The sequence below is a fragment of the Urocampus carinirostris genome, chromosome 11, assembly GCF_059441175.1.
Source record: "Urocampus carinirostris isolate Australia breed hairy pipefish chromosome 11, RoL_Ucar_1.0, whole genome shotgun sequence".
Lineage (NCBI taxonomy): Eukaryota > Metazoa > Chordata > Actinopteri > Syngnathiformes > Syngnathidae > Urocampus > Urocampus carinirostris.
This window is the reverse complement of record NC_142359.1, coordinates 2,712,745-2,736,616: the sequence shown is the minus strand read 5'-3', so window position 1 is coordinate 2,736,616 and position 23,872 is coordinate 2,712,745. Positions and strand designations below refer to the sequence as shown.

Genomic DNA, 23,872 nt, shown 5'->3' with positions numbered 1-23,872 from the left:
GAAAGAAGAAAAAAGGACAGGAAAAAAAAAAGAAAGAAACATTGAAAAAAGGAAAAGGAAAAGAGAAAAGACCCCAAAAGGAGGGAAAAGAAAAAAATAATAGAGTAAAAAGGAACGAGGCGTGAGAAAGAAAAGATTGGATGCAAAAAAGAAAGAAAGCAATGAAAAAAGGAAAAGAGAAAAGACCCAAAAAGGGGGGAAAAGAAAAAAATAATAGAGTAAAAAGGAACAAAGGGTGAAAAAGAAAAGATTGGATGCAAAAAAAGAAAGAAAACAATAAAAAAAGGAAGAAGAAAAGAGAAAAGACCCAAAAAGGGGGAATAAGAAAAAAATAGAGTAAAAAGGAACAAAGGGTGAGAAAGAAAAGATTGGATGCAAAAAAAGAAAGTAAGTAATGAAAAAAGGAAAAGGAAAAGAGAAAAGGCCCCAAAAGGAGGGAAAAGAAAAAAACAATAGATTCAAAATGAACAAAGGGTGATAAAGAAAAGATTGGATGCAAAAAGAAAGAAAACAATGAAAAAAGGAAAAGAGAAAAGACCCCAAAAGGGGGGTAAAAGAAAAAAATAATAGAGTAAAAAGGAACGAGGCGTGAGAAAGAAAAGATTGGATGCAAAAAAGAAAGAAAGCAATGAAAAAAGGAAAAGAGAAAAGACCCAAAAAGGGGGTAAAAGAAAAAAATAATAGAGTAAAAAGGAACAAAGGGTGAGAAAGAAAAGATTGGATGCAAAAAAAGAAAGAAAACAATGAAAAAAGGAAAAGGAAAAGAGAAAATACCCCGAAAGGGGGGGAAAAGAAAAAAATAATACAGTAAAAAAGGAACGAGGGGTGAGAAAGAAAAGATTGGATGCAAAAAAGAAAGAAAGCAATGAAAAAAGGAAAAGAGAAAAGACCCAAAAAGGGGGGAAAAGAAAAAAATAATAGAGTAAAAAGGAACAAAGGGTGAGAAAGAAAAGATTGGATGCAAAAAAAGAAAGAAAACAATAAAAAAAAAAGGAAGAAGAAAAGAGAAAAGACCCAAAAAGGGGGAATAAGAAAAAAAATAGAGTAATAATGAACAAAGGGTAAGAAAGAAAAGATTGGATGCAAAAAAATAAAGAAAACAATGAAAAAAGGAAAAGGAAAAGAGAAAAGGCCCAAAAAGGAGGGAAAAGAAAAAAGGAAAAAAGGATGAGAAAGAAAAGATTGGATGCAAAAAAGAAAGAAAACAATGAAAAAAGGAAAAGGAAAAGAGAAAATACCCCGAAAGGGGGGGAAAAGAAAAAAATAATACAGTAAAAAAGGAACAAAGGGTGAGCGAGAAAAGATTGGATGCACGTCCTTTTAAATACTTTTAGTCTTTTTTTTCTCTTTTATGTCTTTTTCACATTTATCTAACACTGTCGTAAACTATCTTCACTTCCTTAAGACAGTCCTAATTCCGAACAGAAAATTACAATTTCCTCCTCAGGTTTGAAACCAAAAAATGCTTTTGCGTTGTTAAATGAAATGAAAAATGTATTTTTATTGCACAGAAAAAACTCAAAGTGCTGTAGAAAAACATCAAATGTAAATTTTTCAAAACAAAATAAATAGCTGCGCCGACCCTTCACTCAGTCATAGAGACAAACACACAAAGATTGTGAAGGAAAACGTAGCAAGGCACAGATAAACCATGTGAGGAAAGTGTCACGGTTGCCATTGTGCCAATTGGCCCCGCCCATGTGGCGCCAGCTGCGGCTCGTTGACAGATTGCCGGAAACGATACCGGACACCGGAGATCGAAATTAAAAAGGACAAATTAGACGGGAACGCAACCAGACACTGGAGATCAATAACAAACGGAAAAAAATAGCCAGGAACGAAACTGAAGATCCATATCAAACAGGACAAAAAAGACGGGAACGATACCGGACAGGAAACACAAGCAGGAAACAGGACAGAGTCCAAACACACGTCTTGCGAGGTCGATACCATTTGCACGAGCAGATATCGGAGAGACGGGGTCGATACCGGACAGGATGGGACAGACAGGATTGATATCAGGCACTGGAGACTGATAACAGACCTTGGAGATCGAAATAAAACAGGACACACTAGACGGGAACGCTACCAGACACTGGAGATCGATTACAAACAGAACAAAATAGCCGGGAACGAAACTGGAGATCGATATTAAACAGGACAAAAAGGACGGGAACGATACCGGACAGAAAACACAAGCAGGAAACCGGACAGAGTCTAAACACACATCTCGCAAGTGCAGAGGTTTGTCGACGGACTGACCAAGGGTGAGTGAGAGCACTGAGCTTAAATAGGAGGCGCCGAACGGGCAACCGTGACAAAATACATCAATTTGATTTATGTGAGTGTTTGTGTGTGACTTATAGGCTCCGAAACGGCTGAACCGATTTTCGTGAACATTTACACAGCCCTACTTTAGGCCTCTGCGAGTGTCTTTAGCGAGGTTTGGTGTCAAGGTATCCCTAAAAAATTCCAACTAAACCAATAAACATCTGCTTTCGTGTACAAGAGGCTACAGAACATTTGGCTACTTGGCGCTCCCTAGTGGCTTCCTGGTGCTTTCTCAACCAACCATAGCCCCAACAACCTCGCCCAAGTAGAATGCCTGGCAACTCCTACTCTTGTTTGTATTTAGAACTTGATAAAGTAATTGAGGGCAATGTCAGATAAAGCAAAAATGTGATGGTTTGTCAACAACAATTCAGAGGTTAGCCCATGCTCCTAATGATGATGATCCAGACCGAAAAAATAAAGTACCGTATTTTCCGCACTATAAGGCGCACCTAAAAGTCTGATTTTTTTTTAAAAACTGACCATGCGCCTTATAATACAGTGCGCCTTATATATGGCTCAATATTAAATTCGCAAGGTCTCCGAACTTACGCAACAGCCGCCGACTCGATTTCCCCCCGAACGTGGAGTAGTCCGCGGTGTATGCTGGGATTCATATACCGGCGTTTCATTGGCTAACCAATGTGTTAATCATTATTTGAATTGATCGCTATTGGCTAAAGTTATTCAGAGCCTCGGATAGGCTAGAGGGCCAAAACAAACCCTGCAATTGGCCAAAAAAGATGTGTCAATCATCCGTTACATCGATCGCTATTGGCTGAAGTTATACGGAGCCTCGGATAGGCTAGAGGGCCAAAACAAACCCTGCAATTGGCCGAAAAAGATGACTGAATAGCAAGCTTGCTAAACTACGCCATAAAGAAACAATTTCCATTAGTCTGTATTTGTAAATATTTGACTCTCCTGGATTTACTACGCTCACGGTATTAAGAAGACCATGGTTACGTATCATTATTGAATGTGATGGCTGCAAGAGAACTTAGGTGAGCTATGCGGCTTTATATTTTCCCGGTATCTTGTTTTAGAACGATCTTGATGTTGCTGTGATGAGTCGAGTGAATTCAACTCAATTCCAAGTGTTTATTGTCATATGCACAGTAAAGTTGCGAGCGAAAAAGAAAATAGAAACTAAGGAATGGTTGGCGTTTCTTGAATCCCAAGACTTTAACCTTCCGAATGATGGAACGATGCATTTGAGTGACATCGTACAGATACTGTTTCCGTATATGTCTGAGACACGTATACCTTATAATCCGGTGCGCCTTGTGTATGTCAAAAATAGGACCAATAACTATTTTTGGGGGTGCGCCCTATAGTGCGGAAAATACGGTAATTAGGAATTAATTGTGTTTTGTACTTCCGGTATCATTTTGTTGTTGTTTTTTTTGTTTTGTTTTTTCAAATCGGCCTGGCTCCCATCATGCTCTTCAATGGGTTCCGTCTCTAGACCCTTTGATTTGCTTGTAAACATTGTGACGTATCTGCTGGGCGAGTGCCTCGGTCCAATCTTTCCGCTTTAATGCACAACTCTTCCTTTTCTTTGATCAGAAGCTGCTGTCCTGTAAAACTTCGATTCACTCGGGCATTTTCTCCGATTCTAGCACACAAACACACAACATGACAGCGCTCTTTTCCTCTGTCTTCTAACCAGCGCATGTATTATTTTGCCTGTGACAGCACAAAATGTGTATACATATTTGGGACACCCTGTATACGTTAGCATTAGATTTTTAGCATTTTTGTTTGACCGGCTCGATCCAAACGGCTGTAGTTTCCGCACCCCTGGTCTATCGGATTAGAGTTTTTCCGCAAGGTTTTCACGATCTCCTGTTCTTAAAACGCCGACGGGGGACATTCACGTCACGGGACATAAACGACTGAGCAGGATCTCTGCATACACCCGGTTGACGGACCCTCGCACGTGATAGGACCACGGTCTATCCGACCCAGACTTGGAGGCCAACTTCTCCACCTGTGGACAAAAAAGCTCTGTCAAGGTTTCATCGTCAAGAACTGTAAATTCCGGACGACAGAGCGTACTTGTTAAAAGCCGCATGCACAGATTAAAGGAAAAACTCTACTTTGTTTGTGTACAAGTGGAACTGGATTTGGTCTCATTCACGTCCATTCCTTTGAAGGATTTTATATTTTATTTATTTGACTATAAAGGATTTTGTACGGTTTTATACAGGTTGCATTTGTTGAGTGTAATGAAGATTTTTCACAGAGAAGGCTTGAAGTCAATGCGGCTTAGGCAAAGAGGGATGTTTACAAAAAACAGCGAGAACGGGGACAAGGGCTGACGCCGGAGGAGCATCTGTGTGGCGGGAAAAGCAGACATTGTTTGGAGAAGTTGTTCTGATAAGTTTTGTTGTTGTGAGTTTTTTAGACGTGGCGGCGCCTTTTGGCGAGGAGGTGGTGAAGCTGGCACCTGACCCGCCCCATGGGAGGAGTCAGCACGCCCCATGGGAGGGGCCTTCGTGACGCACCGGTCCAGACGAGGTGGCAACTAGGTGGCAGACTCCCCACGTGGGGAGTTCCTGGCCCGCCCATGGGGGAGGAGCCAACACCCCAGCTTGTGAAAAGAACTTCAGCAGATGACAGAAGAGACAGGAGATGAGAGATCGATCGTGAGAAGGAGGCTCGACGAAGACTAATTAGACTAATTCGACAATAATTTGTCTAATTCGACGGAATTCACTTCGTTAAATACTTTAAGAAAATAAATCTGCCCCCGTGTGGAAATGCCAATATTTTTTCCATTAAGAAAAGAGCATGCATTGTTAGGAGAAGGAAGTTTGTGTTTGGTTAATGGAGTCAGATAACTCATTCGAACAATTTGGTAAACAATACATTTTTTTATAGTTTATTTCCTAACACCTTACATTTGAAACAAATCGGCGGGGAAACGTCTACAACAGAAAAGTCACAAATTGCGCCGCAATGAAGACACTTGTTTGAAGACTATGTCCACAGATGTCAATCTTATTTAACTAGCGCAGCAGTCTATATGAAATTTGTGTTAACATATACGACGGAGTTCGAGAAAAACATTCTCAAATAAAAAACTCAATGTACTCTCCTGACTACAATTCAATAGCCCAAACAATCTCAACAGTCTGAGCTATATGTATTGCTACCACTATGTAAAAAAACCATCACACACAAGGGATGGGAGAGCTTAAGAACAGTTGCATGTTCTGATGGCACAGGCTTCTGAATTTTAGTCAGTACAGTACATTTGTCAGGACCAGAACGGCAACAGGACCCAATTGTGTTACGTTTTTCACAAGTTTCCAAACATAGAAGTGGATCTTCTGTAGCGAGCGATGGCGGTGTCACGGACAGAAAAACAGGTCGATCGCCGGGACAGGAGAGCCAAAACGTGGTCGGGGTCAGAAATGGGTCGTGAGCCGGGACAGGAGAACAGACGTGGTCAGGATGAAAACAGGTCGTAGCCGGAGACTGACGGGAGCAAAACAAGACAGGTGGGAGTCTGGGTCAAAAGGCTTGCCTCGTATATAATAAGGCTCGCAGACGGACTGACAAAATGAGCGGGCACAGCTGAGTCAAATCAGTAATCATGACAACATTAGATTTTCTTTTGAGAATGTTTTTGTCACACTCCTGTGTATATTTTAATGCCAGTTTCATTCATATTGACTACTGCGCTAGTTGATTAAGACACAGGCCGCAACAAGTGTCCTAGTTGTGGCACAATGTGTTACTTTTCTGAACTAGACATTTTCCCGCTTTTTGAGGTTTTCCTTGCCCTCGTGTAGGTTATAGATCAGGGGATGGTGTCATAATAATCTGTGGTTTGCAATAGTCTTTGATCTGTGCAGCCCTTTGAGACTTCTTGTGATTAAGGGCGTCACAAATAAACAGGACTTGATTTGACGTGTTTTTTGATCTTTCCTTGCTCTCATGTGGGTTTTAGATCAGGGGACGGTGTCATAATAGTCCATGGTTTGCAATAATCTGTGGTCTGTAGAACCCTTTGAGACTCCTTGTGAATAAGAGCTAAACAAATAAACATGTCTAGACTTGACTCATCCTGAGGTTTTTGTGTTTTTCCTTGTCCTCATGTAGGTTTTAGATCAGGGGATGGTGTCATAATAGTCTGTGGTTTGCAATATTCTGTGGTCTGTGCAGCCCTTTGAGACTCTTTGTGATTAAGGGCCAAACAAATCAACATGACTTGACTTAACTTGACTCATCCTGAGGTTTTTGAGTTTTTCCTTGGCCTCATGTAGGTTTTAGATCAGGGGATGGTGTCATAATACTCTGTGGTCTGTGCAACCCTTTGAGACTTCTTGTGTCACAAAAAACATGACTTGACATGCGGCTTTTAATCAGGTGCGATTTTTAGTCCGGGGTCTATGTTAATTTTGGGAGAGGTCACCTGGTGGAAGTGACACGCGCATCTCCCTGCTAAAAACTCCTTGTGGCGCCCCATGGTGATGGCCAGGGTATCGATGGCCTCGTAGCCGAGGCGCCCGGCAGCAGCTAGGATGCGTCGGTTCTCTCGGGCAAGGTTCTGGATCTCTTTCTGCAAAATATATATAAAGTTTCTTCTTTATACCTCAAAACACAAGACTTTCGATATACAGTACGAGTTTTATTCGGAATAAAAATCTTGCTCCGCATATGATGGAAAATCTAGGTCATGAGCAATTCTAGAGGCTACCATTAGAGAGCGCTCACTGCCAGTATTATCTCTTTACCAGTTTGCGCATGCAAACTACTACAAGAAAACTACAAGTTTTTGGGTTGTACCTTCATTTAAAGCTACAGTAACTTCATTTTTAATTGTCCAGTAAGCGCTTAAGTCTTTTCAAATCAGTCTCTCTAAGCCAATTGCTTTCCGTTTTATGGTTGCGAAATCGAGCGAAAATGAACCTTACAAACAAAACGTGGCACCTAATTAATCAAAGACAAGCAGATGTTATCACGGTTGCCATGGAGCCCAATTGGCCCGCCCGTGTGGCGCCAGCTGTGAGTCGTTGACAGATTGGCTTTCCGTCTATTCCAGCTCAGTGCTCTCACTCCCCGTATGTCAGTCCGTCAATGAACCTCTGCCCCGCAAGACGTGGGTTTTGACTCGCTCCTGTTTCCTGTTGGTAGTTCCTGTCCGGTATTGTTCCTGTTTATTTTGTCCTGTTTAATCTCGGTTTCCAGTTTTGTTCCCGTCTATTTTGGTCCTGTTTATTATTCTCTCCTGTTTTCGTTCCAGTCTATTTTAGTCCTGTTTATTATTCTCTCCCATTTTCGATCCCGTTTAGTTTGTCCTGTTTAATTTCAATATCCTGTTTCATTATCTATCTATTTAAGTTCAGTGTTCTCACCCTCGATTTGACAGTCCGTCAACAAACCTCTGCCCCGCAAGACGTGGGTTCTGACTCAGTCCTGTTGCCTGTTGGTGTTTCCAGTCCGGTTTTGTTCCCGTTTATTTTGTCCTGTTTAATATTGGTTTCCAGTTTTGTTCCCGTCTATTTTTGTCCTGTTTATTATTCTCTCCCGTTTTCGTTCCCGTCTAGTTTGTCCTGTTTAATTTCGACATCCTCTTATCTATAGCGATCCTGTCTGTCCCGTCCATCTGTCCGATATCTGATCGGGCAATTGGAATCAATCTCGTCGGTCTCTGGCTTCCTATCATTACACGCCAGACTGCTGCCCAACGTGCATGACTCCCCATTTCCCGTAAAATAAAAGCTTGTGTGAGAACGTCACGTGATTGGGTGCTGATCCTGTTCCAGTTCATGACACTATGATGATGTTGCCGTCTGGTACCAGTGACTGAGCCCTTTTGAAATAGAGCTGAAATAGGATGCGTTTTTAGTGATCAGGAAGATGTGTTTTAGAGCTATTTTGGGTTCACTTGGATGCTTTTGGGAGGACGGGAACGGATCAATTGGTTTTTCATGATTTTCTATCAGAAAAATGTATTCGTTACACAAGCAATTCGAGCTATTAGCATGATCCTGGGACGAATTTGGTTCGCGTAAAGAGGTACCACCGAGTGGGGGTCATTACAAACCGGAGTGCGAGCTCGGACCCCGTCGGCCGGAACGTGAAAACCAATCCCCAAGGACTTGATCACCACCTGGATGCCTGCCAGCGACTCTCTGAGGTCGGGAACAGAAAGAGGACAGGTTAACACGACCGGCCAGAATCGGTATCTCGACCGGTGGCTAAAGCGCTCACCTGTCCAGGATTTCCCGCACCGTCTGCAGGTGATCAGGTGTCAGCCACTGAACTCCACCCACCACCAAGACGGTCTTCTTGGAGTTGAGCAGAATCCCAGAGCTTTGGAAAGCAAAGGAACCGGACTTGACAAAGAGCAGGCGATTTTCTTTTCTTTTTCTTTGTGCCACAAAGTACTTTGAGCTTGAGTACACAAACTATAAATGTTAAGTCTGGCTAACCCTCTAAGCCAGTCTTTGGCACTCCAGTTCTAGAGGGTCGCATGTCCTGCATGATTTTGGAGGTTTTTTGTCCTCAACTCGGGTGATGTGTCATGATTGCTGATTCAGAGTACCTGCGACTGTTTAATTGCCACCAACAGTCCTGAGAGCTGATTGGCTGATGTACTCCTTTTAAACCCCCGACTTCCAAGAGATCCCTGTCAAATCGTTATGCGAACCGTTGCTCCCAGCTCGGTCAGACTCAGTCAGACTCTGTTTCTCTCTTGCCAACCTGTTTCTGGACCTGACTCTGCCCCGTTCTGCCTGCCGTTATCCGATCTGTTTTGCCCCGCTACCTGCCTGCCTCCTGTTGCCGACTTCGTTTCCGAACTTGACACCGCCCTTGCTCTCCAGTCCCTGCTAACGACTTGTAATTCCTGCCTGTCTTCGACCCTCCTCGCTAGACACGGAAGTGCCACTTCCGCATCTCCTGCTCCCCTTGTCCGTCAACCATCGGATCGTGGAAGCAAGCCCTGCTCTCCCTCTTTATTCATAGAAACTGAGAAAACAAGCGCTATTGGGTCCTGTGTCTTTTTCTGGTCTGTGACATGATGTAAAGTATCAGTTGGTGAGCAAGCTAGCAGGAGCCTGTTAATGATTCCGGTGATGGATGGGGTGGCAGTAGCTCAAGAGGTAGGGCGGTCGTCTTGGTACCAAAGAGGTTGAAGGGTTCGATTCCCGGCTTCTCCCGGTAAAACGTCAAAGAACCCTGAGGCAAAACACTAAACCCTTAATGCAGCCAATATTCAGGTGGGCGCCTGCTATTGATGTGTGAGTGTGTGAAGTGGATTGTAAAGTGCGGGTAAAGCACTATATAAAAGCAGTCCGTATACCATATACCATTGGAATCACCTGAATTGGGGCAGAGAAATTGTAAAGTAGGCTTAAATGTATTTACTCAAGGTGTGTATTTCTAATGAGTTTCTTAGTCTTCCTGTCTCTGTTTAAAGGTGCTGGTACTTTTCCAGGGGGGTGGTCTTTTGTCTCAACATACCAGTACTTTTCCAAGTCTTATGATTTCACTAAAACACCGAGGCAGACGGGGGGTGACCGAGATTGAGTTAGAGACTATGGAAAGAGCTCATCTCCCCGGCTGCAGCTGGTTAAAAAACTTACAAGTCTCTGCCTCAATTTTCTTCTAGCGTTAGCCAATCTTTAAAGCTCTCCCACATGTCAGTAGTATTTTTAGACCCCACAGAAATCTCAATAGCATGTATTGGAGTAGAATGTCTGTAGGATATCTATAGTACTTTTGTTGTGATATTTCTGTAGTAGAACATACATGGAGTTGAACGTATTACTGTAGTGGGAATTTTTGTAGTTTTTTTGTAGAATTATTCATGAAGTATCCTTATAGGAGTATGATTGTAGGAATTCTGCAATATTTCCAATGTTTTTGAAATATTAGTGTCGTGGTAGTTTGGTAATTTTTTGTTGTGATATTTTTGGTGTTTTTGTATTATAGTATATATATAGTGGTATTTTTGGTGTTTTTGTATTATAGTATATATATAGTGGTATTTTTGTAGTAGTATTTCAGCAGAGGTGTTTATGAAGTATTTCTTCAGAAGTATTGTGTATTATTTCTGTGGCATTTTTGTAGTATTTCTGTAATAGCATTTCTGGAGTCATAGTGTTGTATTATAGTATTACTGTAGTAGTATTTTGTAGTATTTGTTTTCCTAAGAATGAAAGCAAAATAATACATTAGGTCCATGTTTTTAAGCAGTATGTTTTATATTTAGTGTTGTAGTAATCTTTTGGAAATTAGTAGTACTGTAGTATTTTTGTTGCAGACACACAAAGGGCCAATGGGGAAAAAGTCGGCATTGGAAACATTTTTATTAGTCGTCCTTTATTTACTATTATATACATTCATGGTCGTTATAATTTGACCTTTTTTGTTCAGAGGGCCGGCTGAAAAAGCCGGTGGGGCCGCATTTGGCCCACAGGCCGTAGTTTGCCCAACTCTGTTTTAAATGAAGTAACAGTCGACTATTTTTAAGTAACGTTTCAACGCTGCTCGGGGGCAAAAATCAAGTGTCACGGTACCTGTGAAGTAGTCCTGCTAGCGCCTGGCCGAAGGTGGGCCTCCGTCCCGGCTCCAGCCAGAACTGCGGGTAATAGGAGTAGACCACCGCAGTGAGACCCCCGTTCACGTCGTCATAGAGCAGTGTGCCGTGCGACCTGTCCCACGCCGAAAGGCTGCCGTTCAGGCGCTCGATCAAAAAGTACATCATGCCGCGGTTGGTGGAGTCCCCCAGGAACAAAACCTGAATGCACCAAGATTTTTTCAGTTCAGTATTGTATTGTCGAGTCCAGGTCCGGCTCATTTCTGGTGAGCGGGGTGACGCTTTACACCAGGGGGGTTTAAGAAGTTCACCCTTCGTGAAAGAATCGCAGTACTTGGCGATCAGTGTCGCCACCTTGTAGTTTTGGAGAGGACGTCTTTGGCCGTCGCCCCAAAATATACGCAGAGACCAAATATGGCAGAGAGGGAACGCAGTTTATTGCATCCGTTCATTCATCCAAGTTCGAAAATTCTCCGAGAAACACTGGCTTTTATATTGTGTTCAACAAGATCACGTAACGTCTCAGAACCGAAATCATTTTTTCTCTGAATCGACTCGCTTAGTCAACAACTTGTGATTTCAACATTATCTCATAACATCCTATCAGATGTCTGTTGTCAGCTCCAAAGCTGCTGACTCACAGCCAATCCACAACAATAGCTTGCCTTTGTTGCATTTTCATTTGACTCGCAGGGTCTCGTAAAAAATTATGAAGTTAAAACAGATTCCAGTTGCTTCACCTTTTCACAGTTCTCCAAACATCGCCTGCCGTCCCCCGTCAGAGTCCTGTTATCAAAATTCCCCCGCCAAAACATTCCGCATCGGATCAGCGTGACCTGTCATTGAACTTAAGCCTACCCGGTGAACATCTTCATTGCACTCGATAAATGTTACTTGTGTTTAATCGTATAAAATCCTTCATAGTGAAATTTATAAAATCCTTCGTATTTACGTTGGTATCCTCTTTTGCAGTATTTTGTGACATTATTATGAAAAAACTTTGCTCGCACCTTGTTTTGAAACCATTATGTAGGACAAAAATGACAGTAAAAATGAGCATTAACACTCTCAAGTATCTGCGGGAGGGAGACAAAATTTAAGTGGTGTATTGATATGGGACACAGGCTCTGGCATAATTATTATTTCATGGATTTGATCGATTCATCTGTCGTCACACAGTGAAATAAAAGAAGAATTTAATTTTTTCTGGAGAACGGGTTCTGCAGTCTCAAATATGTATAAATATTTTGGTTCTATGGCTTTTTGGCTCAAAAAGTTTCCCGACCCCTTGATAGGAACTATGAACCCTAGAAGGACGGATGAAGGAAGAACTCACAAACAAAAGACAGGTCGGGACAGTCGAGTCGGCTTACCTTCCTTCCCGCCATGCATTGCCGTAGACGAGAATCGTCCACCAATGGGTGGTGGCAATCGTCCGGTTGCCAGGCAACCTCCCGCCAATCACACGTCCTGTTGTCAGAGCAGCTAAGACACGGCACCAACCAGCGACCTTTAACCTCAGACACAAACACAGTTCAGGATCGCTCTCACGAAAGCTGCAGACTTGCAGGAATTGAGTTGACAGGAAGTGACATCATACCTGGAGGGTGTCCCGAGGTGCAGGCAGGAAGTGGATCCGAGGAACTGGTAAAAGGTTCCAGGCCACAGGGAAGGGAAGGATCCAACACCAGGCCGCAGTCCTCAAAAACAACGAATCACTATTTGAGCTTTAGTCTAGAAAACTGATAACATTTCATGCAACCCTTTCTGTACCATGGACTGGATTAAAGATGGTGTCCGCAACTTGAAATGTTGCTACCCTCTGCCGCCATCTCCTGGCTAAAAGTCATGATTGCAGCCTCAGTTAGCTCATTCCACAAGTACTAATACACTCTTCTTTTTTCCATTTTTGGGTTTTGGGATAGGCGTCTGGACTGTGTTTGAAACAGGCCTATTTTTAATTTCACCTTTTTGGGCTACACTAACAGAAAAATGAGAACGCGCATGAAATCACCCTCCAGCTCTCCTCCCATCTCTCTTGCTTCCTAATGTGTTGTGGGTCTTGAAACAGTGGTGCGAAATTAGAAATAAAAGCAGAAAAAAAAATAATAATAAAGGCTCTTTAAACTTTTGTTGACACAATACCTAAAATATTCTATTTTCAACATTTTAAAGACACGTCAGACAATGCACCTCAACTTTCATGTCTAATGGTATTCTTGTGGCCCCGCCCACTAATAACATTTGTGATGATAGCAATAATAAAAAAAATCTATGAGATGATGACAAGACGAATGATAAGATAGATAGATATAGATGTCTAGATAGATAGATAGATAGAGATGTCTAGATAGATAGATAGATATAGATGTCTAGATGTCTAGATAGATAGATAGATGTCTAGATAGATAGATAGATGTCTAGATAGATAGATAGGTGTCTAGATAGATAGATAGATGTCTAGATAGATAGATGTAGATAGATAGATGTCTAGATAGATAGATGTCTAGATAGATAGATAGATAGATAGGTAGATGTCTAGATAGATGTCTAGATGTCTAGATAGATGTCTAGATAGATAGATGTCTAGATAGATAGATAGATGTCTAGATAGATAGATAGATGTCTAGATAGATAGATAGATGTCTAGATAGATAGATAGATAGATGACTAGATAGATAGATAGATGTCTAGATGTCTAGATAGATGTCTAGATAGATAGATAGATGTCTAGATAGATGTCTAGATAGATAGATGTCTAGATAGATAGATGTCTAGATAGATGTCTAGATAGATAGATGTCTAGATGTCTAGATAGATAGATAGATGTCTAGATAGATAGATAGATGTCTAGATAGATAGATAGATAGAGATGTCTAGATAGATAGATAGATATAGATGTCTAGATGTCTAGATAGATAGATAGATGTCTAGATAGATAGATAGATGTCTAGATAGATAGATAGGTGTCTAGATAGATAGATAGATGTCTAGATAGATAGATGTAGATAGATAGATGTCTAGATAGATAGATGTCTAGATAGATAGATAGATAGATAGGTAGATGTCTAGATAGATGTCTAGATGTCTAGATAGATGTCTAGATAGATAGATGTCTAGATAGATAGATAGATGTCTAGATAGATAGATAGATGTCTAGATAGATAGATAGATGTCTAGATAGATAGATAGATAGATGACTAGATAGATAGATAGATGTCTAGATGTCTAGATAGATGTCTAGATAGATAGATAGATGTCTAGATAGATGTCTAGATAGATAGATGTCTAGATAGATAGATGTCTAGATAGATGTCTAGATAGATAGATGTCTAGATGTCTAGATAGATAGATAGATGTCTAGATAGATAGATAGATGTCTAGATAGATAGATAGATGTCTAGATAGATAGATGTCTAGATAGATAGATGTCTAGATAGATAGATGTATAGATAGATAGATGTATAGATAGATAGATGTCTAGATGTCTAGATAGATGTCTAGACGTCTAGATAGATGTCTAGATGTCTAGATAGATGTCTAGATGTCTAGATAGATAGATAGATAGATGTCTAGATAGATAGATGTCTAGATAGATAGATAGATGTCTAGATAGATAGATGTCTAGATAGATAGATGTCTAGATAGATAGATAGATGTCTAGATAGATAGATGTATAGATAGATATATGTCTAGATAGATAGATAGATGTCTAGATAGATAGATAGAGATAGATAGATGTCTAGATAGATAGAGATAGAGATAGATAGATGTCTAGATAGATAGATAGAGATAGATAGATGTCTAGATAGATAGATAGAGATAGATAGATGTCTAGATAGATAGTTTCTTCATCCCCATAGGGAAATTCACACTTCCAGCAGTATCATTGTGTTAAAAAATAGAATAATAAAATAAAGATATAGAATACAAAAATACCCAATATAACGTTTTGCTATAGAGTATTTATATAGTGCTACGGAAAATACACACTGTAATAAAAATAGGGTAATATGCAAATGTAGGGGTGGGGTTCAATGTGGGCTTTGACTCCCCTGGGTGGAGTTAAAGAGCCTCATGGCATGATGACTGCTGATTGTTATTTTATGATATAGTTTACTGTTTGTTTTGTTGCACTTCAGGTGTAGGATATATCTGTTTCTGGTGAGGTGCAATGAATATGATAAGGTATTTTCTGTTGTTCAACTGACTTAAATACTGCTTAGAGTATTTCAAGTCAAGTAATGTAATTTGTGACTCCCTTAATCACAAAGAGTCTCAAAGGGCTGCACGGACCACAGATGATTGCAAACCACAGACTATTATGACACCAACAACAACATAAAAGTCATGGGTTGAATGGGTAGAACTATCTGGGATAATCTGTTGCCACGTTAGCAATGCTACAGTGTCGAAAAGGATTTTTGGGTTATTCTTTTGTGCCGCAATCACCTTCGAAAAATGGGCTGCTTTATACTTTAAAAAGCTGTTACACCAGGTTTGACGGAAAACCTCAAGCTTGGTAGCATGCCATTTTCTTTCAGATTTCCTGCATTCTTGTTTCAGCGATCTAGTTTCATCAGTAAACCAAGGTGTGCGACTTTTAGGTCGTGATTCAAGCCGTAGGGGCGCCACGGAATCCAGGACACTAGCCAGGGTAGCATTAAACTCATTCATGAGTGAGTCGATAGAGCCTTTATACAAAGGAAACGACACAACTACTCCTGAAAGAAGATCAGAGACCTCAGAAACTATGCCAGTGCAAATATTGCGGCTGCTAAATTATTTAGTTTCCATATTTATGAGTCGGCAACATTTTTATAATAAACCTCATTCATGTTGAGCAACTCAGTATCTCATGTTAATTAACAATATATATGATATAATGTAACATATGTACAATATAACATGGTAAACTATGTAAATAAACACGTTAGAAAAAAAAAAAATGGTGTAAGATTATTTGTATTTTGTAAGGGAAAATACTACAGTTTGTAAGGACATGGAGCCCTGGAGCGCGACAGGTATGAGTACTGTAACACGCTATTGTGAAAAATGTGTCTTGTACTCCGCTAATTATTTAAATCAGTTCACGAATCTAAGAAGGTCTCGTTTCGGGAATAAAAACAAAGAAAAGGGTGGAAAAGAAAACAGGAAACGAAGAGAAAAACGAAATTCTGCCACGGGCGGCGTCCGGCCTTTGCGCCCGTCGTTGTCGAGCAAGTGCGGGCGGCGAAGGTCAAAGGGCGAATAAACGCCGCGCCCCGGCCTGGGAAACGTCGGCGGGTCTGGAAAAACTTCAAGAATCGGTCCCTCGGCGGCGTCTTTCTTGTCGGCCTTCGCCGCCGTCCCGATACATTCCGCACGCCGGCGTCGCACATGGCGACAAAGTGAGACAAGAAAACTTAACAGGGATTTTCTTGTTGGTACCTGAGCTCCGAGCAAAGCTTCAAACGCGACGTACGCACCGGGAAAAAATTTCGGAAGCCGGCCCCGAGCCTCCTCCCCGTTCCTCGGATGTTGCCTTCACACAAACTAGCGCACGTGTGTCAAACGGGCGGCCTGCTGGCCAGATCAGGCCCGCTAAGGGATTGAATCAGGCCCGCGAGACAACACTCAGAGAAGCGCAAGAGAAGAACAAGCTGCCGGTTGAAATATGTCAACTTGATGTTGCCAAAGCCAGGTGCCTCCAACAAAGACACTGTACTTGTATTTCTTTCTCTCTCTCTCTCTCTCTCTCTCCTTCTCTCTCTCTGCCCATCTCGTCATCTCTCTCTCTGCCCATCTCGCCCCCCCTCTCTCTCTCTCTCTGTCTCTCTCTTTCTGCCCATCTCGTCATGTCTCTCTCTCTCTTGCTCTCTCTCTCTCTCTCTCTGGCCCATCTCGTCATCTCTCTCTCTCTCTCTCTCTCTCTCTCTCTCTGCCCATCTAGTCATCTCTCTATCTCTCTCTCTCTATCTCTCTCTCACCCCTTTTCTTTCATTCTCTGTTTCTTTCACTCTTTGTGTCTCTCTTTTTCTCTTCCTTTGTTGCTCTTGTCCATCTCTCTCTCTGTCTTTTTAACTTTTTTGCTCTAACTTCCTTTTTTCCTTTTCTCTCTTTTGTTTTTCTCTCTTCCTACCCTTTGTGCTTTCTTTTCTCCTTTCTCTCCTTCTGTCTTTCTATTTCTCTTTGGATTTCTTTCTTCCGCTCCCTTTCTTTCCCCCTCTCTCAAGACTTTTATCTCTTTTGTTTCTCACACTCTCTCCCTCTCTCTCTTTCTTTGTCCCGCCCTCTCTCTTCTTTTCCCTCCCTCTTTCTCTTATTTCTTTAACTCTCTTTTTCTTTCTCTTTAATCTTCTAGTCCGCCCCCCGACAGATTCTATGGTGTGGCCCGCGAAATAAAATGAGTTTGACACTCCTGAACCAGCGCTTCATTTTTCGTACCGCTAATCCGAAAGCACCCAAATGAACAATCTGAGCCACAGCGACCACAGGTGACAAGTAAAACTGGTGCGTTATTTTCGATGCCGAATATGTCGTTACCTATAGTTACACACTACTTTTTCCATAGAGTAACTGCGTTAGTCACCAAATTACTCTTTAGTCAAAGTAACTACTGTATTTTCTGGACCAAAAGTCACATGACCCAGATTTGAGCTAACCTGCATTGGCTCCCTGTTAGATGTGATTTGAAGGTTATGTTGGTAGTATGCAAAATCCTGCATGGACTTGATCCCTCATATCTTTCAGATTTAATTTCCTCCTATGTTCCGGTCCGGACCCTTCGCTCTGAAAACGCTGGTCTACTAGGGATCCCAAGAGCCAAGAAGAAATCTGCCGGTTCAAGAGATTTCTCTATTCGGGCCCCGGTGCTGTGGAATGCTTTTTCCCCTGAGATTGGATCTGCAACCTCAGTGGAAATGTTTAAATCTAAACTTAAAAGACATTTCTTTTCTATAGCATATGAATAACCTGTATTTTATGTTGACAATATCTGTGTATTATTTGCCCTCATGTAGGTTTTAAATCAGGGGATGCGGTCATAATAGTCTGTAGTTTGAACTGTGCAGCAATTAGAGACTCTTTGTGATTAAGGGCCAAACAAACAAACATGACTTGACTTGACTCCAGAGCAAAAGTCGCACCAGCTAAAAAATGCATAATTAGGAAAGGAACAGTAAATATAAGTCGCACTCGAGGTATAATTCGCATTTTGGGGGAAATGTATTTGACAAAACCTGAAGCAAACATCTTGAAATGGTAAATGATAGTCTGCATTCATATATCGCTTTTCAAGTCAATGAAGACCTCCCAAAGCGCTTTACAATCTGCTTCACACTTTTCCCTTTCACACACTATTTAACCGATAGTAGCGTCAGCTATGCAAGGCGCCTACCTGCTTAATGGGGGCATTAGGGATTCAGTGTCTTGCCCAGGGACACTTTGACATATAACACGGAGGAGGAGCCGGGAATCGAACCTGCGATCTCTTGATCCCAAGACGAGTGCTCTACCTCCTGAGCTAATGAAAGGCAATTTAAAATAAAAATAAGAGAACAACAGGCTGAATAAGTTACAGGTATGTGCATTTAGACACGCTCAAATACGTCAATAAATCACTATATCCAATCAAGTCTTCGTGTCCATCATTTTTACCAGTAAACAACTCCTCTAACTAAATCCTCTTCCGCTTCAAAAAATGTCCCCCACTTAAAAGGGCAAGGTTGAAATGATCAACATGGGCCTAGAGCGCCCACTTCTGTTTAGTGTGAAAAAAACATGCAAAGTGATATACTGTACCGATAATACAAACTCAATAATATAATGCGTTAAAAATTTCACATATAAATCTCACTGGAGTATAAGGCGCACCCTCAGACAAAGTATGATAAAAAACAGCGACTGCAAAAATAACATTCAGCATGCACACAAACACACACAAAAACGTATTTAAACAAACATAAAACCGTACATAAACACGCACAGAAACGTACGTAAATACGCACTAAAATGTACGTAAACACACGCAAAAACATTCGTGTACTTACACGAAAGACGTACGACGACCCGCACACAAACGTACGTACGCACGAAATGTATGTAAATACACACAAAAAACCACAAACGTAAACTCACAAGAAACGCAAGTAAACGCGCATAAAAACGTACATAATCGTGCACAAAAACATAGGTAGAAACAAAATGTACGTAAACACACGCAAAATTGTTCGTAAACACGCGAAAAATGTGTGTAAATTGACACAAAAAAACGTACGTACGCAAAAAAGTACGTAAACACATAAAATGGACATAAATACACACAAAAACATACATAAACACACTTAAAAACGTACATGAACACATAAAACATAGCTAAACACGTACAAAAACGTACATTAACTTGCACGAAAACGTATGTAAATACAAAACGTCCATTAATACACAAACAAAAACATACATAAACATGTGCAAAAAGGAACAAAACATACGTGTATATACACAAAAAAAAAAAGTTCATAAACATGCACAAAAACGTACGTAAAAAGAAAACAGACGTATATACACAGAAAAAAAGTTCGGAAACATGCACGAAAACCTACGTAAACAGGCGCAGAAACGTAAATTCACATAAAAAATGTACGTACACAAAAAACATACGTAAACACACTAAAAAAACGTATGTGGACACATAAAATGTATATAAACACGCAGGAAAACGTACGTAAACATGCACGAAAACGTACGTAAACACAAAACGTCCATTAATACATACACAAAAATATACATAAACATGCGCAAAAAGGGTCTCAAAGGGCTGCACAGATCACAGACTATTATGACACCATCCCCTGATCTAAAACCGACATGAGGGCAAGGAAAAACTCAAAAACCTCAAGTCAAATCAGCCATGTTTATTTTTGACGCCCTTAATCACAAAGAGTCTCCAAGGGCTGCACATACCACAGATTATTGCAAACCACAGACTATTATTACACCAACCCCTGATCTAAAATCTACATGAGGGTAAGGAAAAACTCAAAAACCTACTTCAATTTCCTAGTATCTGTAACTAATTTCAGTAACGTACCCCTTCCTGTCTGCCAACTTACTTGCAGGAAGCCACAGGTTTCATGATCTCCAAACATGGGGAGGCTCGGCGAGGCTTCGCGATACACGTGAAACGTGTAGACGGCTCGGGTGCGATGTGGCGGCAGCGGAGTGGCCGAAGTGGCTTCTGGGAAACGAAGTCCGGTGTCCGTGACCAGGATTTCCAAGCGGCTGGGACCCAAGCCCACGGGGAAGACCGAAAACCTGTGCACCGGAAAGCATCGGTTTACGCAGCTCGTCCGTGACTTTAATTTTCAGTAAAATATCTGGGTGGGTTTCCTCAATGTTCTCTGGTTTATTAATGGTAGTCAGCATATGTATTCTAAGAACTCTTATCTGAGTAACCCACTGGGACACAACGTATTTTAGAGATTTTAAACATGAAATTGACATGAGGTGAGAAATATTACCACAAGGTAATACAGAAATAACGAAAACAATAAAAAATGTATTAGTTTCCTAACTTTTATGTGCAACAGATGTCAGGCAAACGTGACTGCGGTCATCATTTTAGTGCACAAAACAGGGACCGTCTATATTAATTGGCTTTTATTGGGAGTGTTTCTGCATGTATCGATTGATCATTGATCAAAGCGGCGCTGCCACGAGCGGCTGCCTTTTCCAGCAGCTGCCCTATTGTTTTATTGTCTGCTCCTATCTTCGGTGTTTTTTCTTCCCGTTATGGATTACTTCTATCCTATGGACATGGGTTTTAACGCACAAGAAATGCGTGTATTCAAGGAATTTCAACTCCTTGCCCTGAAAAATTCTCGTGCCGGCGTGATGAAGGGGCCTGTCGTGGAAGAAGAGCCGGAGCTAGCGAAGCGGCTAGCGGCGTTATAAGTCTTCGGTACCATTTGTAATCATGGTAAATGCGAACTCACGACCAAATAAGATCATCGAGTGCTGGTGGAAAACATCGAAGCGCACAGGGAGCGCAGTTGCTGTGTTTTGCGGAAACGTGGCTCACGCTTAGCATTCCGGACGCTAACGTGTAGCCACCCGGAGCAATCCGGCTTCAACGCCGCTAAACAGAGACACGAAAGCCGGGGGGAATCGGAGAGCAGGCGGACTTGCTAACACGAGGTGGTGTATCCCTGGACACAAAGAAAAAGATTTCCATCTGCCGCAGGGATGTCGAACTTTTGGACTGGCGTGACGTCATCCACTTCGCTACAAGCACCCCTAGGGCATCATGTTCATCTGTTAATAAACAACGGGGTAGACTGCTGGAAGTGTGAATTTCCCTACGGGGATGAATAAAGTATCTATCTATCTATCTATCTATCTATCTATCTATCTATCTATCTACCCTGGTCATATCCCTCGAGAAGGGTGACCGACAGCAAGACAAACACATACAAAAACAAAGAAAATTTAAAAAGGGAAAAGAATAGCAAAAAACACACACAAAATTTTGTGGACCATGGCCAACCCAAATGCCCAAACACCCAAACAAGTGAAGCACCTCGGCACCCAAGCCGGTCATGCTTTCGTCCCTCCAGATGAAACGGGACACCAGAAAAATGCATGTATACTAATCATAAATGAAGAAAATTGTATAAGTAACAAGAACGAAATCTTTAACCCAATGCGGCCCCCGACACCAAATAATTGCCCACCCCTGCTCTATGCGATCCAGCTCATTTTTTTTGTGCTTCTCTCAGCACGGTCTTTCGGGCCATGTAAAATGATGCGGCGGTCCATGAGTTACACGCGGGGTAGCAGGCGTAAACTTACCCGGGATGCGCGCGGCACGCTTGGCTAACCGTCTCGGCGCGCACGCGCAACGCTAGCGTGTCAAACGTCACGTCAGCGTAGTATTCGGTCACGTGGGGGCTGAAGGCGGGACTTAGCGTGAGGGGCGGGGAAAAGTAGATCTGACGGAGGCGGGGTTCCACGCAGCCACCTGCGCAAAACACAAAAAGGCCAATCGTAGATGTAACCCTCATTAAAAAAACGGGTTAGAAATAAATAAATAAAAAGATAAGTCGGCATTTACTGTGTATTCCCTATTATAAGGCGCACCCCCAAAAATACTCTTTTGTTAGAATATTTTTATACAAATGGCGCACCAGACTATAAGGCGCGTGATATTGAGACTACAGTAAGAGCTTCTGTGTGTTTAGACATATATTAATACAATGCATTAGTATGCTCCGCTAACCCAGTGGTTCTCAAATAGTGGGGCAGGCCCCCCTGGTGGTCGCACATTTAATTTCGGGAAGACCTTTAGTTGTTTTTTACCTTTCCAAGATAAAGTGCAATTGCACCTCCACTACGCTAGGGCGCAGTGGCGTTCTTATTGGCAGAGTGTTTTGTTTACCTTTAGCCTCAATGCAGCGCATGAAGCACAGAGTATAAGCGCTAAGTATGAAGTATAGACACAAAGTGTAGTTGGCCCATTAAAAAATATTTACACAGATTCAGAGACAGGCGAAGAGAGACGGGGTAAGGAGATAAACAAAAGTCTCCCACCGCGAACACAGAGGGGGACAGGCAAAGAGTGGTGTGGTTCCTACGTTGAAAATGTTGGCAGCAGACAGCATGAAGCCAGATCAATTAAGCTGTCACTTAAAGCATTCCAACCCAAACATGATATGCAGACTCTTGAGTTTCTTTTCAGAAAATTGAAGGAGATCGGGCATGGACGCATTTGGCATAATATTGGCGTTACCACCAATATCAAGCAGTTGTTTTGTCCCCGCCAATATGATTTGATCAGTTAAAAAAAAAATATGCGGAGGTTGGGGGGACTGAGAGGATTTCTTCTTTTAAGGGGGTCATGTCAGATTATAATTGAGAAGCACTGCGCTAACTGAAATGGCAAAACATTGTATGCAATGGAAATCTAACTCAAGTAGTGGCGGTGACAGACGATATACAAAACGGCATTAGCGCTCATCTTATCATCACAATATTTATACGGTGCCACAACACGGATTTGCATAGTTAATTCTGATCGATTTAGTAGTCCCTCCACTTCTTCACCTGTGCGCCAATAACCTCTCAGTTATTTATGCATGTGTACGTAAAAGAGCTTGCATAGTATTTTGTTAAAAGACGTTTTCTTTTTCCCCATCCTCTAACATGACACTGATTTGCATAGTGCATTCTGATCTATTAAACAGTCTCTCCACTTCTTCACCTGTGCGTCACTAACCTCTCAGTTAATTATGCATGTGTACATAAGAGATTGCATAGTATTTTGTTAAAAGATGTTTTCCTTTTCCCATCCTGACACTGATTTGCATAGTGCATTCTGATCGATTAAACAGTCCCTCCACTTCTTCACCTGTGCATCATTAACCTCTCAGTTAATTGTGCATGTGTACATAAGAGATTGCATAGTATTTTGTTGAAAGACGTATTCATTTTCCCATCCTCTAGAATGACACTGATTTGCATAGTGCATTCTGATCGATTAAACAGTCTCTCCACTTCTTCACCTGTGCATCATTAACCTCTCAGTTAATTGTGCATGTGTACATAAGAGATTGCATAGTATTTTGTTGAAAGACGTATTCATTTTCCCATCCTCTAGCATGACACTGATTTGCATAGTGCATTCTGATCGATTAAACAGTCTCTCCACTTCTTCACCTGTGCGTCAATAACCTCTCAGTTAATTATGCATCTGTACATAAAAGAGATTGCATAGTATTTTGTTGAAAGACGTATTCATTTTCCCATCCTCTAACGTGACACTGATTTGCATAGTGCATTCTGATAGATTAAACAGTCTCTCCACTTCTTCATCTGTGCGTCAATAACCTCTCAGTTTTTTATGCAAATAGTGTGATAATGAGATAAGGATTGTCGTAGGTTTTCTGGTTTTTTCTCTATTCATCTTACCACTCATCAAAACCTAGAACGAGCCCATCTGCCTAA

The 23,872-nt window shown here is 41.5% G+C and overlaps 1 protein-coding gene across 1 annotated transcript in view; it reads right to left on the bottom strand.

Moving 5' to 3' along the window:
* Positions 1–4,121: 4,121 nt before the first annotated feature.
* The window catches only part of cped1 (cadherin-like and PC-esterase domain containing 1), a 44,429-nt gene continuing 24,678 nt past the window's right edge, over positions 4,122–23,872 (bottom strand). Inside the window, exons 12-20 of the mRNA XM_088348106.1 lie at positions 21,722–21,890; positions 19,984–20,185; positions 12,492–12,591; positions 12,265–12,401; positions 10,872–11,092; positions 8,560–8,661; positions 8,393–8,480; positions 6,758–6,904; positions 4,122–4,324 (exon numbers count right to left, since the gene is read on the bottom strand). Coding sequence (XP_088204232.1) covers positions 4,208–4,324; positions 6,758–6,904; positions 8,393–8,480; positions 8,560–8,661; positions 10,872–11,092; positions 12,265–12,401; positions 12,492–12,591; positions 19,984–20,185; positions 21,722–21,890 — 1,283 coding nt within the window. The 3' untranslated portion in view covers positions 4,122–4,207. The remainder of the gene's footprint in view (positions 4,325–6,757; positions 6,905–8,392; positions 8,481–8,559; positions 8,662–10,871; positions 11,093–12,264; positions 12,402–12,491; positions 12,592–19,983; positions 20,186–21,721; positions 21,891–23,872) is intronic.